The following is a 19,316-nucleotide window of genomic DNA, read 5'->3' as shown; positions in this document are numbered from 1 at the left end:
GTAAAAATAATTAATATGCATGGATATTTCGGCCTTTAAAATTTCGTCGTATTAAATTTTAAAGGCCGAAATATCCATGCATATTAATTATTTTTACGTTTTTCTTTCAACTGCGAGAACTAATCACTAACTAGACATGAATTTAAATTCACTTGCCAATACTTGTTTAGTTACCCAAATTAAAGGTGAAACAAAATGTATGAAAATGGACCTTGAGGTATCGCCTTAAAGGTGAAACAAAATGTATGAAAAATGGACCTTAAGCTATACCTTAAATAGGATTTTGATAAATACTACCGCAATGGGGATAAAATTAGTTTGAACCTACCGGGAACCATACCGGAAAAATTTGTAGCAAGACTTTTATCAAACAGTGGACTTTCATCCCGGAAAACTCCTTCACGCGGGCGAAGCCGCGAACAAAACCTAGTATTGTATAATCGTACAAAATATAAACGAATGTGTTGGCTTAAAATTGTAATAACATTTGTATGTACTTAGATTAAGTGTCCTTTTTCCAATCGTCAAGTAAAGATTATCCAATGAATAGCTTGTAATATTTGATATTTGTATACAAGCAAACCTGTTGAAGAATGGTAAGATTTTCGTCAAAAGAAATGAATTATAGCTTTTAGTATAAACAAAATTTTATTTAAAAAGGTATCATTAGTTTATTCACAAGATCACGTATATTTACATATCTGGTAACACTTTATAAGGGTTCAATATTCCATTGGGATCCATCAACTGTTTAAGATCTTTCATTAATTGTAACGCCGATGGATCTTTACTGTAATGAATGAAGTGTGGTTTACGGAATCCTATTCCGTGTTCAGCGCTTATAGAACCGTTAAATTTACTAACTTCTTCAAAAATGTACGGTTCAAGTAGTGAACAAATTTCCTTGGTGTATTCGGGCACTATTACGTTTATGTGGATGTTCCCGTCACCTGTGAATAAAAAAAAATTAAAAATATTTCCTTTATCAATTTCAATCTTATCTGATGTGTTTTATCCCCGAAGGTGTGGCAGAGGCGCAACTGGTGCACCCACTTTCCGTCGTGTGTATCCCGTACCATGATGTGATAGGGGTTGTGCGTAGAAAAGCACTAACTGAGTAGGAAAACCCTGTCATAGTTTTTTTTAAGCAATTTTTAGTTAGTTAATAAACTAATTAACCTTAGGAATCATGAGAGGTCAAAAAAAATTGTAATCTAATAGCTAATTTTAAGAATTATCCACCTCGCTGTCTTTTAAGGCTGAGTTCAGCCAAAGTAGCCCTCATATATCCCTTATTTATTATTAATTTATTGTGAATAGTACGGTACAAAACACCACTTACACTATTAATTACAAAAAGCTTAATAATAAATTACGCTAACAAAGATCTAAGTACCTTTCAATCATACTCGCAGAATCTTAAACATTCTAACAAAAATACTCGCCTATCACTCGCAAACATATCACACTCTGGTTTCGCGTCCAGGAACCGATTTAATGTTTTGAGACTGAGGTAATGGAGATTTTGATCTCGCAACTGTCCTACCGCGTGGTACAGCAAATAGTGGGTGATTCCGAATTCGGCGGTAATTGTTAGGAACAAAAATACGTAAGAGCTCGTTGTGCAAGTCAGGTACATCTACTATATTATGAATGATTTTGTAAACGATTAGAATTTGTTGCATTTTACGCTGGACTTCAAGAGAATTATACCCAAGACTACCCAGCAAAAATGACATTGGATATAAATATTTATATCCAACGTTGTTTTGCTTTATTATATGTTATTTAATGGATACGTAAGTTGAGAGTCAGGAAAAGTTTTTGACCTATCTTAGAACCACGAAGTCATCTGTTTAGATTTTAAATTTAAAGTAGAAAATTTTTGTCATGATTCGTAGAACGTAAGTTTTTCATTGTACACCAACATTTTCATAATTCTCATTAAAGTTACGAAGCTGATTGGTTTTAGCAAAAAAGTACTAGGTACTAACAAAAATTTAGTTACAATAAAAAATCTTGAATATGACTTCTACTTTTTTTTAATAGAAACATTTAATTATTTAAATCGAAATTTTCAAAAATTCAGAAAAATATTCATAACTCGAAATCTATGAAAAATCGCGGAATATACTTACATGGAGGTGTTTCGGATACCCCAAGGGGTGCTCAATCTCTGGACCTCCGCTTGCGAGTTATTTTCTGGGATATACAGGATATCCAAAAAATACTAACTACTGGGTTAATTACGCACATTTATGGTAAATTATTTCAGAGTATCTTCGCTCCTTACTTGTTTCCCTGAATTTATTCATTAATCGCAAGGCAAATTTGCGTGTAAGCAGAGGATTTAGTTCCAGTTTTGGAAAGTTTTGACACGAAATAACTTACCTTTTGCTGACTAAATAAATTCTCAGCATAGTTACAGTAGTTCTGAGGTAACAATGATTTATCGTGTTTACATATTTTGTTTTTTTTTTTTTTTTTTTTTTATTAGAACTATTCGTGTATGACGAAACCATGTGCTAATATACTTTACAAAAAAAACTAAGGTGAAAAAAGTTTCAAGATTAAAATTTACTGAGTGATACTTACCTATTGAGGTCAATAGGTACTACTTAGATACTTTTAAAAACATTTTCCTATATTGTAGTTTTTTTCTTTAATCAATTAAACAATGAGTAATTACTAGAGATCGGATTATACTTATGCAACTTGAAGATTACTTAAATACATGAAGCCGGAAAGATGCGTGAAAAATTTCAAAATATGCGACATTAATTACGTTATTATTATATTTTTACCTAAAAGTAAAATAATATGTTCAGGAGCAAAAAGTTCTCCCAATTGCAAACAATTCGTACTTGTAACATGGCTTATGAATACCTACGAAGAGGTCAGGTAAGACACACAATATGGCCCGAATTAATTTAGATTTTAGTTATTTTAAGCTATAAGTACTAAAAGAAAACATGAAGTCTTAATTATTATGAAAGGTCTACTTACCAACATGCCCATAACCAAATACGACTGAAGCTCTTCCGTTCAATTTCGTTCGTAGTTGTGGGACTAAATCATAATAATTTCTTAATGGCAACGAAACATCGTACTTAAACATGTAACCTTGCACCAAACCCGCGCCAGCTATGCTCTCCCTGAGGTTCCATATAGTCTAAAAAATATAAATTATAAATTGTCTGGACAATAATTAATTAGCCACCTGATACTTACTTTAGGTTCGCAAAAACATACTTGAATTTTAGCAGGCTCTGAAGTGACAGTTCCGTCCAAAATGAGGCCTGAGTCCATCTCCTTACTTAAAAAACGTGATAGCTTTTCGCTATCATGCCCCTCATCGCTACCATGTGTTTCCACTAACACGTAGAATGGATAATCTGCGATCGGATTACTGGAAAGATAATGTAATAAAAAATATACGTACGCGAAGTATACACCGTGACTTTATAGTCGTTTTGGAACCGAAGCGTGGTTACTTAGAACAGTTTGTAGGACGAAGAAAAAATAGTGATAAAATTCTAGTGTCGATAATAAAAAAAAAATCCAAATAATATTTTTTACTCGTTCGAGTTTGATAATGATTTTATAGTAACGCCGCGCCGCGACAATTCATTCACAAACGACGCACACTACCAACGCGTGTCAGCTGATAACTACCAAGAGCGGTAAGACGCGCGCGCGGTTCTAGTACTTACACTACCACCTTTAAATTAAATGCTTTATGATAGTGATCGTATTGATTGTATTTGGAATAATAACAGATCACAACTTACGTTATGTACAATCAGCAAAGTTCGCGGTCGACCACCCTAAGGGTCAAAATAACTTGGCAAATTTGTTTTACTACGTTTGGGAGGCGGGGTTTGGGATCGATTGCATAGATCGATATCAGTCGTAGGCCTACTGGCTACCTGCAATGACGTTACGTAACACTACCGAACCGCTGCTGAGTGTATAATAGAAAACGAAATTAAAATTGATGCGCGCACGTCTATGCTATGACGATAATTCCTATACTTGTAAGATGCATATCGTCGGCGTAAAGAACGTAATAACAAAAGTTTTATAGTTTGGAGACAATCGCGATTTACAGTGTTTTTATTGTTAGTTTTTTGGCATTATTTTTGATAAATAAGAAACGACATTATGTTAATTATTTTATATCATATTATGTGCCTGATTACCTTCTTTTTAACTTTTAACAAACCAAACTTTATGTTGTATTCAAAAATAATCATTTTAAAGCAATTTCCGCCATATTTGTCACAACTATATTTTGTTAGTAAATTATGATTAGCTACTTTTTAAGCCGTTTTTTTAGTTTTCGGTCTCTTTAAACCCATAGTCTATAATTAATTTATTAAATAAATTCAATGACTGCATACTATTATGATTGAATTTTGAATCGTAAAAATTTAAACTGTTCAGTTTATTCAATTCGTTCAATAATTCATATTATAATAATAAATCATAGTTAATAGATTTCATTATTTGAATTGTTATTTTATTTTATTTCAAAAACTTAGACGATAACATTTTATTCCAATCTCTGTATTTACAAATATGTATTAACATTAAAGTTAAAATAATTGACCTAAAATTATTAGCTTCTTGGAGATATTGTTTTTTTTTTTATTTCCTCTTAATAATCTTTTTTTATCTTAAATATGAATAGTTTTTGAGTTAATAACGAAATACCTTTTTTCATCCTAATTTGAACTATTTAACACCTTTTTGAAGTAGTTAATTGGACTATTTATCGATATGCAGCGATTATTATTTATTTAATTTGAAGCGAGTTTAAAGATTTTATGTGTAGGCGGTAATATGCTTTTATTAGAGTAATATTGAAAGGCCAACATTTTTATTGCTGCAGATGTTGTTTGAAAAGAATAAATATATCACATAAAAATTGTTTGTTAAAGAGCGCATTTTTATCAATGTTTGTATTGACACCGGTCTTACGTGGACGCATTTATCGTTAAACTGAGTCGATTGTTATGCTATTGAATTTAGAGGCATTTAAAGATTATAAGTGTAGGCGTTGATTTGAATTCTTATTACAATAATATTTGCAAGGCTAACATTTTATTGCTGCACATGTCCAGTTTGTAAATTTTAGTTACTATCTTTAGCCAATTATTTAGTTTTCGCTGAGTTAAAACCCAAAGTCTATAATCAACTTACAGTTATTGATTTTTTTTTTAACGATTTAATAGCTGCATATTATGATTGAATTTTGAATTATATAAATTACTTAAACAGTTCAGTTTATTTAATTCGTTAAATCATTCACATAATCATAAATTATTGTTATTCGTTTCATTATTAGAAATTATTATATTTTTCTCAATTTTTTTATGCTTTTTGAACATTTTATTTACTTTTTAAAGGACATGTCCGTTTTGTTGTATGGGCGCTGGTTTTTTGTTTCGAATAAATTCCAACCAACCTCAAACTTATTGAATAATAATGTGCCAAAAATTAGTACTTTGGAGTCATTACAATAATAATTTTAGACCCTTCATTGATAAGAAAAATAAGAAAGAAAAGTCATGGCTGAGTAATTCATACAAATAATTTCACGATTCGTCAAAAGATATAACTACCTGTTTTTTACCTAAGTAAGTGTTGTTGTTGTGTTGGAAAAATTTAAAAAATAAGAAAATTTGAAAAAAATGTTATTCGCAGTAAATATTTTCAGAGATAACTAAACAAGATTTTTGATTGCTTAACTTTTTTCGGGATGCCTTCCAAATGTAATAACGTTTATATTTGCAGAGTTCATTTTAAGTGTAATATTTAAAGTAAATATATTTTTTTTAAATCTCACAATCAAATCTTTCAAATAAAATAATTTATTTCAATAGGCTCGTTTTGTGAACCAGTCGATGAGGCTCATGCACATATCGCTACGATATATAATTATCAAAAGTTAAAATCGAATATAGTAGATAATATATTTGCAACACCAACAAATAATGAGATACACATGTAAAATGAAATTTCGTAGAAAGTCCATGTAAATAAAACACATTTTTGTTACTTCAGTGATATGATTTAATTGTATTCATTACAAGTTTGATACGCTCAGCAGGCAGGTTGAGTAGAGTGTGCGCTCTGGATCGGTTAGCGATGGAGCTCTCATCCGCATCCTAGTGTATCCATCGAGGGACAGTGGTTCTCTGTAATACAATTAAATTATATATTAATTACTAAAATCTATTATTCTAATAATATTTTAACGTAATGACTACAGTGCCAAAATAATAAAATTTATATGGGAGCAGAACGCCAGTGCGGCCGACACAAAATACGTGGGTCAAGTACGAAATAATCCAAATTAAGTAAAAAAAATCAGCTCTGTTTTCCATAATTGCACACATTTTATTGAGATAAAAATCCCAAATTTGCATTAAATCGGATTGTAATTCTACTTTAATTCAGTGCTACATATTATGTAGTTGTAAAAGAAACAATAATAACAGAAACCTCTGGGTTAAACTGGGTGGAACTTAAACGTCTATAAGCGGATCTTACAAACGCGCCGACATAGTTAATTACTCTAGTAAGAAATCATAATACCACTACTTAAAATCTTTAAACTCGTCTAAATTCAATAAACAATGGACGCCGCTTTCCGATAAAGGCGTCGACGTGGAACCGGGTTAACAAAAACATAAAAAAATGTCGTCCTCTAACAAAGACCCTTTTTATGTGAAATCTTTACACTTTTTAAACTGCACATGTGCAGCAATAAAAATGTTGGCTATGCAATATTACTGTAATAAAAACAAATTATCGCCTATCCATAAATTATTTATACTCGTCTATATTTTTGGCATTAAATAAAAATTATTAATAAAGGAGATAGAATTTCGGGCGTCGTGACTTCTTTAAATTGGAAATTTCCTCCTTATTTCTTAAATATTAATATTTTTTAAGTTATCGAAGAACCTCTTTATCCTCTTAATAACAAATGTATTTTTTTTTTTTTTTTTTTTTTTTTTAAGTGCCAATGAACACTAAAGATTATTTTTCTAGACGTCATGTTATCCGCCCTGTGGAATGGGGGCGTTTGGAGAATTCCACCACGGTATCCCCTGCCTCCCCCGGGATGGACGGCAGTGTGTAGTTGGCCTCACGCTGCCGTAGACGCCGAGGGCGTCCTTCGGTGCGCGGAGGCTTCTGAGTCCCCCCCCCCCATAGGAGACGGGCCGCAAGGCGGCACCGCGGAGGGGCGGCTGCGGTCGCAGGCTAGACACTTCAACGTCAGAGGAAGCCCGCAGCCGTCTCTAATGCGCCGAAGAGGGCCACCGCGGAGTTTTAGCTGGTAGGCCGTGCATAGGTTAAGTTGTATATAAGGCTAGGGACTCGGCCCGGCGGTCGCCCGAAGGTCACCATCAAATCCGGGCGGCTCAACGCCGGGCCGTAAGGCACGGTTACCCCAGCATAACCGCTCAGTCGCCCCCCACGAAGGCTGGGCGGTAGTAATAAGGCACTTTCTCCGCGAAACCATAAAAAAAAAAGACGTCATGTTATCCAAATCGAATGAGCTATCACTCATATTTTTGGATCTTTATAATACATAAATTGACACCTTATTGACTAGACTAAAAGGCTTACCGGCCTGTCTTAATATATTCCCAACATTAAATTAGAGTTTACTATTAAAAGTCGACGGTAAAAGTTACACTTAATGCTACTGCTGTTTCAATATCGAAAACTCTGAACTTTTAACTGAGATCAAGAAAAGATAGGTAACATCTATAACTATAGTGAGTATACCCGTCGAAGTAGTTTATTTTTGCATTGAGTACTTTTTGAGTTTTCCAATTATAATTCTTTTCAATATTTTGACATTTGATTATACGTAAAGCAACTTAAATAACATACTACATAGATTACTACAAGTATGATTAATAGCACTATGTTAATTTTTTTGGCAAAAAAAACACACCAATGACTAATCATATTTGACCCTACGATAGATAGGATAACTTAAGGATTAATATAAAATATAATAAGTAGCATATTGAAGTCTGTTTTACACAATTAAAGGAATAAGTATTCATCAAAACTCAATAATATTATAATTATATTTAAAAGAGCTTAAAAGGTGGTCTAAGTTGGCTTTAAATATAATTCATTATAATGACCAATAATTAAAAAAAGCCATAAACTGCGATTTTCTCAAAACTGCAAAATTTTAATTATTAGTTCTCTGCGCTGACGATATTTTTCCCACGCATATTAACGTCCACTAGTTAAAATTAATATTAAAATATTATATAGTATAGTATGACTGATTTACTTACTGTAATATTTAATTCCCGGAATATATAATCCATGGTGCAGTAGTCACATGACGGGTCGGCGACTAAGTAATTAAGAGTCCAGTAAACGAACATAAGTCTACGTAGTGGCAAGATATCGGTGTCCGTAAACGAAACAATAATTGTGAGCAAAATACTACTGGTACTCAATAGTTGCGTGCGCGTCGTCAATCAGTAAAATACAACTAAAGTAAACAATAATAGTTATCTGCTGTTCCTTTCGCACATCTCCATAACTGTCGTAATTGGTGAAATATGAGACAGGGGCGTGTCTAAATATCTCGGGACATTAGACCGGTCAAGCAAAATGTGTTTGGAAGTGTACTAGCACCAACTTGTCCGATTGTACCTACTTCACATCGTGAATCAGTTGATACGAGGCACGAACGCAATGGTTTATTTTTTTATTTTTTAACTTTGGAAGAACAAGCATTATTAAATTTATTAAAAATCACAATTAAGTAAATGGATACTCCAATTTCTCCTTCATACTTTACACGGACTTAGGACCGTCGGAAATACCTACTTTATGAAAGCATTACTTTCCAATAAAATACCTACTTAATTTATTGTCTAAGTAATAAAAATAAACAGCGCGAGCGAACTATGAGTATTTCTGGCGTATTTAAAAAATTGGAGCTATTTACAACATAATCAACTTACATACCTAAACAGTTTATTTACAAATTACCTATTTACCCTGTAACGAAGCATTAAGGTTATAGTTTAAGGTCCGTTTTTCATACATTTTGTTTCACCTTTAATCTGGGTAACTAAACAAGTATTGACAAGTAAAGAATTTAAATTCACGTCTAGTTAGTGATTAGTTCTCGCAGTTGAAAGAAAAACGTAAAAATAATTAATTTGCATGGATATGTCGGCCTTTAAAATTTCGTCGTATTAAATTTTAAAGGCCCAAATATCCATGCATATTAATTATTTTTACGTTTTTCTTTGCACATGACCCGCCGCGTGGAATTATTCGTGGTCGAGAAGGTAGGAGGCAGCCAAGGTAGTAGGAGAAGATGGAACTTGAGGAGTTTCGATCCCGTAAAGTCGCAGCGCATTCAAATGATCCGGCTAGGAGTACAACCGCCTAGCCTCTTCCAAATTGTACTTACTTAGCTACAGGCTACAGCGTATAGCTGTACCATTGACAAATACTCCGCGTTTGAATATTAATACTGACGACTCATTTTCGTAATCAAAACAGCCTAATCGCGCGCGTGTTGTCGCATTACTGACTGAAGGACGGCGCAGCGGGCGGGGGAGCGCGGGAGTGTATGCGCTCGCCGTGCTAAGGTCTATACCTTACCTCTGTACAATCCGAGGGGTGCGCGTGATTGGCTACGACGCGACGCGACGCGGCGGTCTCTTTGTACCTATTTTTTTGAAGAATATTTTGCCGCTTAGTTATGAATGGCACCGATCGTAGTGTTTGTAGTGGCGTTACCACGAGTTCTCATTATTTTTCGGAAACGAGTATTCGTTTTAATGATAAAAAAAATGTTTTAATTTTATTAAACTGATATTTTTTTCCACTTCTATTATTGATATAGAATTCAAAATTTTCGGTTCCAAAACGACTATAAAGTCACGGTGTATATAAGTACAGCAAACACACCTCAGTCACAAACCACAATCAGTCACAGTATAAAACTGCTTACTACGATAATATTACGTAAGTATATCGTAGAGCGTAATAATGACCGACAATCAGATATACTTACGGTAATTTGAGATTTTTCACGGTTGTGTTTATTGCTTCGAAATCTGCCATTTCGAATGCCGAAAGTATCTCTCCTAACGAAGTTTTAGCACTTCTATATAATTGCAGAATATTTTCAAAGTTCTCTACTCCTAAAGAACAAATAGATACAAGTTAATGTTAGGTAATATTTGAAATATTCCTAATATAGATAAGTACCTACATGTTTGTATTATAACTTCACTAGTTAAAAATTGCAGGAATTCCAGCTTATTTTGTGAATATATAATACTTTCCTACTCAATATTTTGGCAGCATTGCTAACAAGTACGATTGAATATGTTAGGAAATAGCAATGCTGCCACAGTACCAGGAATATGCACTCAGCTAATTTGATGCGATTAAGCAAAATTAGCTAGATTCTTTAAACAAACTGAACTTGGACAAACTCATGTAATTTAGCATAACATTATCGCACTGATGCTTTAAACAGACTAATGCAACAGGTTTGATCCCAATTAGAATTGCACTTTATTTATGTAAGGTAAGGATAGGCCCTATTCTATGTACGGGGCAAATCCGTCTTTTGACAATTACGAGCGTTCTAATCGAAAGACAGCTTTGATAGGTAAGAGTAAAAAAATCCACTATTAATACAAAGACGGGTAAGCCTCTAAAGACAGAATAGGGCCCTCTGACTGGATATTGATTTTATAAAAAACAACTAACCAAAAAATCCAAGTGTTACAGCTTTTGGTAAAGCGGGACAGTGGACAGCCACTTTTGTAATAACACCTAAAGTGCCCTCAGAACCTATGAATAAATGTTTTAAGTGGTAACCGGTGTTGTCCTTCTTTAACGCTTTAAGACAATCTATAACGGTGCCGTCTGCTTTCACCTGGAATATATGACAAACATGCGCTACATCTGTTCAATCATGAAGAACATCAGTAAGTCTAACATTGTTATAGCATGAAATATGTCCAGTTTTTTCTTAAACGATTTACACGGTAAGTACTGGAACCCCTCAGAGATGTTGTTAGGTCTGGTCGTGACAAATATTTGTTTTTTCTCCAATATTCTTGAAAAGTGTATTATATTCTTGAAATTGTAGAGTGATATTGGGTAAGAAGAAGCAATAAATTCGATATTCATCACGTCTAGTTAAATTATTATCGTTGAACGTTTAAGTTGTGTCAAAAGTTTATTTATTTATTTAGGTTTAGTTAAAAGTTAAAAGTTTAGAATAATTAAATTCATTAAGTAAGCTTAGGTACTTCGGAAATATATAATATTTATTAAGCATCCTTTTTTATTTTTACTTACTGCTTCTATACCTAAAATTGAGCCATGAAGATTCCCGTATCGTAACAACCTCAGACCACCTGCGTTGGTACTTGCATTTCCTCCTATTTGACATGTTCCTTTAGCGCCAAGATCCAAAGGCATAATCAGGTTACGATCACGCACATAATTGTCTAAATTTTCTAATATACAGCCGGATTCACAAATAAGGGCCCCTTAAATGCAAATATGGGTTTTCTGTTGGAATAAACTAATTCATTTAAACAGCTCAAACTAATTTTAGTAAATATAACTTGTCTTACCTGATATTTCATCCAAACTAATGACTTTATTCATTAGTGTAAAATTTATTATGATTTCATCAAAGACTGGAACTGAACCTCCAACCAATCCTGTATTTCCACCTTGTGGGCATACTGCTAATCTTCTCTCATTACAATACTTCAAAATATTCGATACTTCTTCTGTACTCTTTGGCTTTAAGACGACAGATGATTGTCCTAGAGAAACATGTTAAATATCACATCAAATACTATGTGGATTAAGTGGTAACTCCCTAGTGGGGAAGTGGCTGACTTTCATGATGCAAGATTTTCGACTACCTTCGCGATTTACAAGATCATAAATAAAATATTTTTCAGCACCGAAACTTATACTTACACTCTTTTGTATACATTTTTCAGAGAGAAATAAACTCATAATAATCACAAGAGTATTTAGTTCTTCTAACTATCCAAGGGACTGGAATGATAGCATACCAATATGATTAGGCGGGTTCGACCCGGGTAAAACCACTGTCTCAAACCTTACACTACTCACGAAATTGTCTCTACGAAGTACTCGTCGAAATACCAAAATACACTACGCTCTCTGCAGCGGCGGCCCAAAACGGCGCCTGGCTCCAGAGGAAAGTCAAAAAACGTCGCGCGGCCCCGAGCCATGCGAAAAAAAGATGCGCAATTTTAACAGTTTCATCGGTAAGATCGTAAAATAAGGTCCTCTAAGTCATCGCGCGCGGCCCTAAATGGTTACCCGGTTCGCCTTCCTTAAGGTCGCCTCAAGTACCCAGTGACCTAGTAAGGAACTCAGTCGCCCGGTGCGCTCGGTAAGAACTTCGGAACGCCTCTTTTGACTCAGGTATTAAAACCCACGATAGAAAGTCACTGAAGGCTAAATTATATTACACGAACGAATTGAAGTATTCCTTTACACTTTCGCTCGCAAACTACTTGGAATAACTTACGTTCTGAGCTTACCTCCTCGCTGAACATCGATGAACTTAGGGAGTAGTGTAGTGCAGGTATCATTGAAGTGACAACGAAATTTTGCGTTCATAAAATGCCTATAAAATGATGAGTTCTTAACTCACCCCTACAATTTTTTATCCAATCTATGTTGTATGGCATAACATCGGTCTCTTCTGTTAACACCCTCTCTTCGCCAAGGATTCTCTTGAAATAATTAACGTCTGTCGATTCAACGTTGCTAAATTGTTTTCGTTTTATGTTGTATTTTTCCTATAACAAATCATTTAAAATATAAGTAAAAAAATCAGAAAAGAATATTTGAATGTAATAAGTAATAAAAGTTGTTGGATCTATTTGTATCGGTAAAACAATGTGATTTAAGATTCAGGGGTTGAAAAGCAACTAAACTAGGTACAATTAACTAGCAGCGGAATTAAATTGATGTCTCTTGTTATATTTGTTGAGTAGATTAAAGTTCAATCTTCTCCTTTTGCTTAAAATTAGGTACAATATAATAACCTTGTATCAATCTTGGCAACCTACGCACCAAAAACACTAAGGTCTTATGAGGCGACTAATAAAGGCCATTGGGGGATTGTAAGCTTACTGTGTGTGATGTATCGCCTTTAATAGGTAGGTACATCGTGTAGCCCCTGGCATGAACAGCAAAACACACACACACACACAAACATCAGATGTGGCGCGAAACCAAACCAGCGCTGTGGTCTGCACCTAAATTATTACACAATACTCAGGATCGTAGGACCGCCGTATCAGCCATATCGGTGATACGGGTCCCCCTTGTTTTAGGGGCCCCTCTTGGTCCATACCTATAATAAACTAAGTGAACGCCCTTAAGTTCGCGCTGCCCTGTAGAGCTACCAACAAATTTTGATACAGGCATAGCCTGTCACAGAGGGGGCTTGTGCCACTTAATACATAAACATTTCCTACATGATATTCTTCGAAGTCCAAAGTCCTATCACAATAATCACAATATGGAACTACTTTGAATCTTTTTTTGTACTTAAATGTAGCTGCATGTAAACATATAAAAAATGCCCCCCCACAAGTGGTTTGTCGGCTATTATACGTATAAACTATAGGGTATAGCTACCTCCTCAATAGGTGCAATACAAGAAAAATCTGAAACCCTGTTTGACTGAGAAGTTCCGTCCTGCATCTTCATTGAGTCCAAGGCGCAAGAAAACACACAAAGACACACACATGCCTTTTATCTCCGATGGGGCAAGCAAAGGCACAATTAGTGGACCCACTTTTCGCTACGTGTATTTTGTCTATTATGTAATAAGGGGGCGAGCATAAAGGGCACAAAGTCCAGAATCCGGGATGACACCTCATCCAGGATTTTGACAGTGATATTGGATTCTTTTCTCAAAAAGAACCCAATATCACTGCTAAACACGGTATTAAAACCACAGACCTCTGAAGTCATCCGCGCACGCAATATAACTACGCCACCGAAGCAGTTAACAATAATATCCTTAAAACGTTGATATTATAGGAAGGTGTTTACTTACTTACGTGTTTACGGACCGAACCAAGAGAAAATAGTCATGGGTCGTAATTACCCAATGATTAAAGAGTATAGAGGATGAGTGATATGGTCACGTGACATGCGGCACATTTAATGCATAAAATGTCGCCGACTCCGCCCCTTACAATAGTGATATGCTAGTACCGAAAATTTTGTATCGACATCGAAGAATTAAAAGAGAGACAAACAAGCCCCAAAAAGATCAAATACGAAAAGGGTTAGGTTCTACCATAATATAAATATAACAAACCATAGTATAAACAAACAAACTGAAACTGATTTATAAATAACAATTGTTAAAGAAAGCAGTACCTGTTGTGACAAACAACCAGTTGTGTTTGATCTATATTTGTATGTTACACTATTCCTTGCTAAAAATTTAAGTTACAGATTAAGATATTTACTTAATACATGACAAATGGAATAAGATAGCGTAGTCAGCAATTATTTGGTTGGTTTTATTTTATTTTATTATTATGCACTTTGATCGAGAAACATAACTATGTTTCAGCAAACTAAAATCAATGAGCGTAAAGATGATGGTTATCTATATCCGTGCATGCAAAGGTTGCTCGAAACATAAGACCGCCAATTGTAAAAATATATCTTACATTTCATCTTTATGTTGTATCTTTTATGTTTATCTATTCTTTTATGTAACAATTCTAATTTTATTCATAACAATATATTAAAGTAATATTACTATTAGGTGAAGTATAATAATCATTACTATTTTATTTATCGGGAATATTGTTGGAAAACAGTTATCTTTTACTCGCGTTAATTAAACGTGTGTTTTATGGATTTCTTCTCAAAATGTAAAGAACGAAAATATGTATTTGGTGTAGGATTCCAATCACGTCGCCCAATATTCTCAATTCATTTTGCCTTGGTTTTTAAATTTTTTGGTAATCTAAAAAAATATTCTAATTTCACTTAGTTTGTCGTTCTAGATAATACAATATTGATGTGTGCCCTAACATTCTTTCAAAGACAAAAACCGTAACTGATAAACGGGCGTCTGTTAAAATATCGATATCAATAATTTCTAAACAAATCTACCCATCCCTAAGCTCGTGTGTAAACAACATAATGATTTTAATGGATATAAATCACGCCTAAAAGGGTTCAAAGCTTATCAAACAAGATCCACATATAATTTTAATTGATAAAAACACATCCAAAAAGTAAATATACAAAGATATTTACTAATTTTCGGTAAAAACAGTTACTAACCTATGAAAAGATATTTCGGGGTCTTTCTTGCGTGAATTTGATTTGCATCCTTTTACTCAACACTGAGTTATTTTCGAAACTTAACAAATACACTAATAAACACACTGAACAATTGAGAATATGATTATATTACTTTAAATTCAATATTTATGAAGATTTGTTTACATCGTCTGACACTACATGTACTTGCTGACTGGGCTGCAATAAATGGCGTTTCTGCCGCAAGGCGGTCCCAGTGTGTTGAAGTCAACGAAATAGTGCCATATTCGAAGAAAGCAATTATTTTTGTCTTTTTTTGTTGCGTTCCAAATAAGCTTTAAGTAAAAGAGATAGACATATATATTGACAATTCTGCGTCGATTTCCCTAACATAAATATAACTTATTCATATAGTTAACTTTTGAGGCCTGTCCTCTTTATATTTAGTCATTGTAATTACCGCATTAATTTTGACACCTTCATTCATAGCCGCGTTCATTAATTCGGATTTTATGCAGATGCAAATGTCGTAATTTATTTTCGAATTTATGCAGTATGCCACAGGACGGAACGTCTTCTTTAAAAAAATGTAAGTACTTTAGCAAGGGGATTCCCGGTAAGTATTCCATACGGAAGATATGGTTCAGCCTTACCCCCTTATTCATAGACGTTATTTATCTAAGCTCTATCTTGCTGTCCTAACAAGTCTGTTTTTCAGTCCTGACGGCATGGCAACCTTCGCAGTGCGTAGACATAGGGCTGTTGTGATTGGCTAATACTGAGATACAACTTGAATCCTAGTTGTCTGTCAGATAAACAAAGCTGAGAAACAGACTTGTTATCACAGCAATGCTTCGTCTACTATTTTAATATCATTTAAAATTCAGTAGAGAACCTTTCTTAAACTACAAATTGATCAAAAAATCAGAAACCTAAAACCAGGATTTTTCGCGAAAATATTAGTAATGGGTGATTTTGGGCACAATGACAGCAAAGGTGAAGACGAGTATGTGGTTTCATTTAGTAACGCAATGTCAAAATGACCGTATTTTTATTTAAATATTACTTACATAATTGACTAACGTAAAGTTATTTCTTTTTAAACAAAAACTAAAACCCACCACAATCCACAAAACTTTGAATACCAGTTTTAAATTAGACATTATTAAAACATCACTAATGGAATCTGCTTTGACATTTATGTTATTATGTCTATATGCACAATAACTCTGGCTAAAGCGTTTAGTTTGTTGTTTACTTGATTTTAAAGTACGAAATCTCTTATAAAGACATCCGTCAAGTCGAGACATCCGAAAGATGTCCTATGGTAGCTACGACCTAAAAAATAAGCTGATGCTAAAACCACTCTGAATTTGTTAAAGCATTATGTGGGACCTAGGGCGAAGCCTCGTTTGCTACAAAGAGCTGAACGCGAAATAAAATGAGACTGGTACGAACCAATGTTCGTACCAGTCTCATTTTATTTCGCGTTTCTCGTTTTATATTTTTATACGTACGTACGTATCCGAATCCTGGACGAACCGCGCCATAGACAGGAAAAAGATTGACTTGCATTTGAAGTGTAGTAATAAATAATAATAATAATATTAGCCCTGTATTATATACTTGCCCACTGCTAAGCACGGGCCTCCTCTACTACTGAGAGGGATTAGGCCTTAGTCCACCACGCTGGCCTAGTGCGGATTGGTAGACTTCACACGCCTTCGAAATTCCTATAGAGAACTTCTCAGATGTGCAGGTTTCCTCACGATGTTTTCCTTCACCGTTAAAGCGAACGATAAATTCACAAAGAATACACACATGATTTTTTAGAAAAGTCAGAGGTGTGTGCCCTTGGGATTTGAAGTGTAGTGCTGGAGAAGAATGTTGCGCATACCGTGAACAACAGTGAACTAATGTATCCATACTCAGCCAGCTTAAGATTAAAACCAGACTCTCCACAATCTGCTACCAGCGGATCCTCTCGTACTTTATACATGTAGCAAGAAGGCAGTCAGATAACCTGGATAAACAGGTCTGACATCATCAGAGAGGTCATGGGGATCTTAGCCACTATCGACATGGCGCGAGACGCGGTCACTCATCCACCCGGCTCTTCCTATGTCTCCTCTAGCGGCGGGAGGGATGCTCACGCTCCCGATCCATCTCGCCACTCTCTCTCTGCAAGATGACCACCTCACAGAAGTGAGCCACCACACGCTCACGCTAGGACCTCTGGCTATCGACCATGGAATAGAGCCCTCTGACCTTAAGTACTATTATTATTATCATTATAATCTCACCGAAGACAATTGCGGTAGTGTCGATGCACATCTCACTTTTTCACGAATGTTATTTTTTTCAATAGATTTAATGAGAATCCCTAATTTTCGAAACATAATTGACATAACGATTAAAGAAAAAACACTTTCGTTTTACCCGAATTGTATACAGTAGGTATTAATAAAAACACTTGGATTTTATGCGCATTAAATTAAAATGGACGCATGTATAGAGATATCAGGCTATGAGTTCAATGATGCACATCACAAAAAATAAGTCTCACTATCAAACACTTATACACCTTTACAGTTCTATGTATATCAAATTATAATTATGGTTATTATGGAAGTATAGGTATACGGTTATGCGTAATACGACAAAGTGTAGATTTGGCTAATCCACTAAACTTTATTGAAAGTGTAGAGCTAATATATCTCGAGATTTAATAGTAAATTTTATTAAGAAGAATCGAATCGTCAGAAAGCGTCCATCATACGTAGAATTATGTTGGAAAAAGCCAAACATACAGATAACGACGATTTCGTCATGTCAATTAAATATTATGTAACACTATGTAACACTCAACAATCCAATTACTAGAGCTAAAGCTAGCTGCGCACTATAGGTTTTTTCAGCATGCGGTAAAAAACCTGCGGCATTTTTTCGAGTGATATCTAAACTTATTTGAAAATCAACTAGTACGCGCTACATACCGCGTAAACAGTTTTATGACGATTTTTGAAGGTTCTTAACAATACCTTTTTTGTTTAAATGTCTTTGTTTCAATACAATATTTATCTCATTTTCATTCTAAATTATAAAAATTGGTAAGCACTCTATAGTGAAGCGTTTTTTTTAGCCATGCAGTAAAGAAACTTGTAGTGTGCATCTAGCTTTATGCAGTACAATAGTTATCAGAGCCCTCAATGACTTTAAAACCACATTTGACACTAAAATTATGGCCAGGGATCAAGATATCGATTGAAGCTGTTATATGTGGAATAGGTACCTATAATATGAAAATATCATTAGGTAATTACTTTTTTCTGTTTACTTTGTGACTGTGTTCATCTAAATTCTACAAGGTTTAAACATAGGTACAATATTAATGCAAAAAAATCTGAAAATGTCGAGAAATTTGCCAGAAATGAACCCAAAAGCCGATGGTTTCAGAGAACATTTTGCACACAGAGAGACCACAATTAGCAAAATCTAAATATTATGATATTTTTTCAATAGAACGCCTATTTTATATTGCTTTTAGTGGGTCATTAAATGCCTTTCCGACAAAGAAAGTCGCGAGCCACACCTAGTAAAATATATTTCAGTTGGTAGGTTTAAATATCTGCTCGTAGCCTCTTTATTTAGATAAACGTTTATATAAAGGAAAACGTGCTTGTCTAAAACTCAAAACTCTTAACAAAATCGGATTTATGAAATCGTATACATCCGAAAATTTAAAAACGGTATACAGAATCAAACGCTCCGGATTCCATACAATCTGAGGTTACCTATCTAAAAATATTGAAAGCGCTACATATTAAGTACACTTTATTTTTACAGAATAAAAAAAAATATGTATCCTTTATTATATATTATATATATAATACATTCTTATTATAATTACATGTAAGTGTAATAAGTGT

At 34.3% G+C, this 19,316-nt stretch overlaps 1 protein-coding gene across 1 annotated transcript; it reads right to left on the bottom strand.

Moving 5' to 3' along the window:
* Positions 1-627: 627 nt before the first annotated feature.
* LOC115453349 (D-2-hydroxyglutarate dehydrogenase, mitochondrial) lies at positions 628-18,208 on the bottom strand. The gene is made up of 9 exons (XM_037443389.1): positions 17,691-18,208; positions 12,737-12,884; positions 11,670-11,867; positions 11,389-11,582; positions 10,792-10,960; positions 10,085-10,214; positions 3,253-3,409; positions 3,007-3,172; positions 628-950 (listed from the first exon to the last, which is right to left on the bottom strand). Exons 1-9 carry the CDS (start codon positions 17,793-17,795, stop codon positions 694-696), a joined length of 1,524 nt encoding a protein of 507 aa, XP_037299286.1. The 5' UTR covers positions 17,796-18,208; the 3' UTR covers positions 628-693.
* Between the last annotated feature and the right edge of the window lie 1,108 nt (positions 18,209-19,316).

This window comes from Manduca sexta, chromosome 26, assembly GCF_014839805.1.
Source record: "Manduca sexta isolate Smith_Timp_Sample1 chromosome 26, JHU_Msex_v1.0, whole genome shotgun sequence".
NCBI classification, from domain to species: domain Eukaryota; kingdom Metazoa; phylum Arthropoda; class Insecta; order Lepidoptera; family Sphingidae; genus Manduca; species Manduca sexta.
Note: the sequence above shows the minus strand (reverse complement) of the source record. Positions and strands in the feature narration are given on the sequence as shown.